The sequence below is a fragment of the Carassius carassius genome, chromosome 14 (assembly GCF_963082965.1).
Source record: "Carassius carassius chromosome 14, fCarCar2.1, whole genome shotgun sequence".
NCBI classification, from domain to species: Eukaryota; Metazoa; Chordata; class Actinopteri; order Cypriniformes; family Cyprinidae; genus Carassius; species Carassius carassius.
Window position 1 is genome coordinate 6,402,704 of NC_081768.1, and position 6,030 is coordinate 6,408,733.

At 33.1% G+C, this 6,030-nt stretch overlaps 1 protein-coding gene across 1 annotated transcript; it reads left to right on the top strand.

Moving 5' to 3' along the window:
• The first annotated feature begins 982 nt into the window (after positions 1-982).
• Positions 983-4,696, top strand: nkx3.3 (NK3 homeobox 3). The gene is made up of 2 exons (XM_059565476.1): positions 983-2,100; positions 3,434-4,696. Exons 1-2 carry the CDS (start codon positions 1,839-1,841, stop codon positions 3,886-3,888), a joined length of 717 nt encoding a protein of 238 aa, XP_059421459.1. The 5' UTR covers positions 983-1,838; the 3' UTR covers positions 3,889-4,696.
• The last annotated feature ends 1,334 nt before the right edge of the window (positions 4,697-6,030 follow it).

The window sequence follows — 6,030 nt, forward strand, 5'->3', positions numbered from 1 at the left end:
AACGTCTCTGTAAACTATTAGTGTGCTTATTCTGCTTAACTCATTAGAAAACCTGTCAGGAACCGAGAACTATTCACACAACATCTATAGGAGTTATACATATTACAGAGAGGCTAAAGGGCATTACAAGACGCTTGAATTTAAATTGCCATGTAAGTGCTTTACAAATAAGCGTTTACAAATATATATATATACATACATACTATATATATATATATATATATATATATATATATATATACATATACTGTATACTGTATACAGGTATATATGCATATAAAGAAAATATATTTAAACCTACATGCTTGAATTCTTTAGCTTTATATAAAAGGTAAAAGAATAGCTGAATAAAAAAATTTTCAGTCCTCTATAGGCGAAAAACTTAAATACAGCCTTGTATTTTGTGTTTCAAAGAACGAATGTGTTTTATAATTTAAATGAAGAAGCTAACAAGTAGCTACATCTTTAACACAGCTAATGCAGCCTAATACAAAAAATAAAATAAAATAAATATAGCCTAAAACGTCTTTCATGCAGTATTCAGAAATCAAAAGCTTGAATAAAAGTAAAGGATTTGATTGATTATATTATAAAATATTTTAACTATAGCCTAAACAACACAAATGTTGAACCTTAAAAATAACGAGAAAAACATTAAATATTAAGTGCTGGTTGTAAGATGTAAGCTACACAAATTATACAAAAACGCAACTATTAAAAAAAGGAAAATGTTTTCAGACGAAAGAAATTATGACCCCACCAATGTGCCATAAGCATTTAATACAGCGACCTTTGACGTGACACGCGTTTTCGTCAGTTATAAAGTTCAGGATTAGCCTACATCAAATATGAAAAAAAAAAAAAAAAAAAAATCAATTATAGCCAACAACTCTAATAACTTAACAATGCATCGTGATGTTTTGCCCTTAATTCAATAACATCTACATTAACTGACTTAAAAAAAAAATATATAAAAAAAAAACCTTGACAAAAGAGAAATGTTGGCGCAAGTTGACATAATTTGTCAATTTTGTCAGCCGAATCCGAGTCAGTGCTGCATAACCAACATGCAGGAATACATTTTGCTGTCCTTTGACAAAATAATCATAGCCTACTATATAGAGATGTTTTCCTTTAGACCTTCATAACTCTGTCAAAGTCATTAAGTTTTTTCTTAATATTTTCAGACATGTTGACCATATTTATTAAAAGATTTTATATAGCCTATTGAACTGTATTTGAAAACGTTTCTAAAAACGATGATTAGCTAAGTTTAGCCTACACTCGCGTGTATTAAAGGGGCAAAGGTTTTAGTGCCTATAACCACTTTAAATGTAGCCTAAGAGCTTTTTTTATTTTAGAAAATGGCATAATGTTTTTTTTTTAAATACAAAGAACACACAACGCTACATTTATGTGCTTTAAATAGCCTATACAAAATAATGTTCCTTTTTATCGTCTCAGACAGTCTTGTTTGTCATCGAAAAGTGTCCTGAAACTCAACCAAGCCAGTAAGAGCATGTGGTAGTAAACAGATTTCGGTGGGTATTCAGTTCTACTCGTCTATTTTAGAGGGAGGAGCGAAATGCTCGAGTAAGCCCATTGGCACCGCGTCTGAAGGGAAAGAGAGGAAACTGATGCACACATGACATTTCCTGACACTTTGCTCGTTGATTGGTGCAGGAGACGTTTTTCCTCAATGAAATTACACGCATTGAGAAGCCCAATTGCACTGCGCACTAATTCACTGTGATGAAAGCGCAGGAGCTTCCCAGATAAAAGCACAGAACTGCAGGACATCGGAAATTGACGAGGGGGTTAGGTAGGTTATGTTTTAAATGGCGAATAACCGTACCTCCTTTTCCATTCACAACATATTAAACGGAGGACTTGATTGCGAGAGAAATGCCGGATTTGATGAGGAGTACGCAGAAGAGCAGGAGGCGCAGGGTTGTTCGAGCTCTTCTCTGCCGGTGAGGAACGATGGAGCTGAGAGCATTTCGCCCTGTGTGCTCGTGCTGGACTCTTCACCCTCCGACCAGCATTCATGTGAGGAAGGATCAACAGGAGGAGAAGACAATTCACTAGAAAGACAGCACGGTGAGACATTAAGACAACTTCATATACGTTATTGTATTGGAGATTGGGCTGTGATGTTAAATATTTTGTTACCACAGGTTTTTGCACTACACGTGTGTCAAACTTGGATAAAATATTTTGTCTGCCACACATTAATACAGTTTAGAAAAACTTAACTGTGTAAATGAACGTGCTTTTGTCTCTACTACCTGACATTTTAGACACTGTGCATTATTGTGGTATAATCAATCTTTTTTCCACAGAAATAATTATTATACATCACTCAATTTCAGCTTCTCAAAAACGGCACATGACGCATTTTAAATGCAATAGAAACAATCCATTAGAAAATAAATCAAACAGGCGAATCTTTAACGTAAAAACGCGTGTTAGTCGCAATTGTGAGAAATACTGCTTATATAGGCTACATGATTATAAACCATTTTATTTTATTTAGCTGTTGTGGGTACAATATAACAAAATTAACCGATAGAAACTGTTAATTCGATACAAGTTCCGTCGTTTAGCATAAACATGATCACAAATCTGTAAAACAATTATAGGCCTACTTTCTTACCCAATAAATCTTTTTGCCTTACACCTGTAAATATTTTTAACACAGAGAAATATAATTCGATGTTTAATCACGTTAGGGTAAATTAAATGACAGAAATTGTATCATCAGCGTGTCCTTTTTAATAATATATTTTAATAATACTTGATAAATAACTTTCACACAAGCTTTTTTAAGCTTTAGAAAAACAGACCAGCCATAAAAACAAATACACACATGCAGTGCTTATGATTTTGAATCATAAGCCAATTTTATTTAAAAGTAAAAAAAAAAGGTGACCATTTAGAATTAAAATATTTAAATTGAAATAGGGTAGCATTAAGTATTTGATTACAACAATAAATTAATTTTACAACATTTAAAATATTTATCTTTTTGATTATAGTGTACTGGAGCTATATATATATATATATATATATATATATATATATATATATTTATTTATATATATATATATAAAACAGCACTCTTTGCACTTGACACTTTATTTACAGTTTATATACCAGAGTAATATATCAACATGTTTAAAACACCTAAAAAAATTTAAGAAGCTGAAAAGAAAAAGCACTGCCCTTGTCTCCTCTCAGAGAATTAAAATTATGTATTTCTCACTGCATGCTTTAAAGTAAAAATCTCCCTAATATACACACCAATTCACATTATAGTCCTATTAAGCTCTTAACAGTCACTCATGAGTATTATACAACTATTTTAAGATTTTATTTTTCATATCAGCTCCTTACACAAAGTGTCTAAACCTGTTTTTATCCACCAATACAGATCATGACAAGGACCAAGAGAAACCACAGAGCTGCAACTTTGAAGACAACCCCAAATCCACCAAAAAAAGGTCACGGGCTGCGTTTTCTCACGCACAGGTGTATGAGCTGGAGCGCCGTTTTAACCTGCAGCGGTATCTGTCCGGTCCAGAGCGGGCCGACCTGGCAGGAGCTCTCAAACTGACAGAGACACAGGTGAAGATCTGGTTCCAGAACAGGAGATACAAAACTAAACGGCGACAAATGGCAGCCGAGCTCACGACAACTCCCACGACAGCCCTGGCAAAGAGAGTAGCAGTTAAAGTACTGGTGAGAAACGACCAGAGGCAATACAACACAGAGGAGCTGCCCACTCCGTCTGTTCCTCCAGTATACCAGTCATTCCCTTACTATCCTTACATGTTCTGCTTCCAGCCGTGGATCTCAGGAAACACTTTAAGTGGTGGCCTGTACTGATTTACCAGAGTTGTAGCATCAAGTGGAAAATGACTGTGGGGACATAAACAATCAAAAACAGCCAAAGAGTAAACAAAACTGCTATCCTTCCATGGATTATCAATGCTGAAACTACAATAAACTATGACCATGAAACTAAAAGAGGAATATGATATACTGATGTTCAATAATGATCATTAAGCCAAAGCAAAGACACTTCACCCAAACGAGTTTCTATCATTTGTAGTTATAACCGTCTTTTTTAATGTTGTACAGTAATGCATTTGGACAAATATGCACACTTAAAATCTATGGATTATACTGCGTTAGATAACAAAATATTACACCAAAAAGTGCTAGCAAACAAATGATGCTAAACTCTTTGATGCTATTTTTACTAGATAGGTGTTTTGACAAAGTCAGAAAGTGTCGAAACGGTTTTTAGTGTATAATTTGAAACGTAAAATATTGGGTTTGTAAAATGTTTTGCATTATTGAGCCTTTACATTTTTCAGTTTAATATTCGTGATCTAATGCAAAGGCATGCATGCATTTAAGTCCTGCTTAAGTGCTCAAATGTAGGTCTACTGTAAATTATATGGAGTGTGTTTAGCTAGTTGAAATAATTTTTCTGTTAGCATTTGTCACCGATTAAATTTCTTGTTTATTTCAATCACAATGGAAAATACACTCTATGGTGCACTAAGTCTTATAATGTGTCTCCTGCTTTAATTCAATGCTTAAATCCAGTATCAAAGCAGAAAAGCAGAAAGCTTAAACTGGGTTTGTCAACACAGAGATAAATGCCTTAAAGGCAATAATTTAAGAGGCAGAACTCATCAAAAGATTCTTTGTAAATAATGGCTTGAAAGGTGGCAGACTATTATACAGATAAAAGCCAATGAAAACACCATAGGTAACATTAAAGTAATAATGCAATAAAATTTTAGATAAACCAACACCAAAACCACTCATTGTAACTATAATGAGTGCACAAATATGAAAAGTGAGCTAATCTGGGATTAGAAATACCAAATTATCTAGAATCTGCCCTTTCTCTGACCTCGCATGCAAGACTGTGCCGTACATTTTCATGAAGAACAACAAAGTCCGTCAGACTGTTTTGAAAAGTCTGCAGTCCTTTGTTTCAGAAGGACAGTATCACTGTCAAACACGTTTACAGAATAAATGTTGTTTATGTGCCAAATAACATGCTTTTTAAAAGGGTATGAGATTATTCAACAGCAAACTGTACAAATATAAACAGCTATTTGTCTTTTTTTTTCTTTCTCCAATATCAAGCGCCCATATATTTAATTAAATAACTAAAATACTGAAATACAATACAATGCATGTTTTAAATAAAAAAAACTCTCAAATGTAAATTAAATAATCTGCTGATCAATTTCTTTTAATTGATTATCACTGTAAAATGTTTTTCATGCAAACAAATATTTTTTTGAGTTTGCTTTACAAAAAAAAATATATATATGAGAAACGTAGAATAGAAATGTACATAGAAATGTAACATGTTGAATTAACTGTGAAATATTTAAGTAAAAGGACAATATTAAGAAATGTGCATTGCGCAATTAAGAAATACTCAAAAAAAAGTTGAATTATAATTGTATTTCAGTAAATCTTAAGTGATATATCAATAAATATGTTAACAGATTTTAACTATACTTAGCATGAAATAATTTATTGCAAGAGTATTTTTTTTTCATGGAAAGCAGATCATTTTGCAATTAATTAATAAACTGATTTAAATTAAGCCAATTAATTTAGCCTGTTCATTAACTGTAATTAATATCTAAAGTGTTCAGGTAAGGGTGTTAAGATGTGTGTTATTCTACGTGACTGAAACTGTGCTGCCTTTTATACACACCCAAGGATAATTCAGCTGTTTATTGCAGTAAAAAAGAAAGTAGGGGGCGAGATATACAATTCTATTTCAACCATCACAATATAAAGCAGTTCACATGAGTTTAAGCAGCCCTTTCGTGATATCTGCATGATTCAGATACTGTCAATAGACCATGTCTATGTTGCACAACAGAATCTGGCTAAAGCCCAGAGCACATTAATCAAGTGTGCTTGAAGAGACAACACCCTCATAAAGGCAAGAGAATGGAGGTTCAGTATCACCAAAATACAGCATCC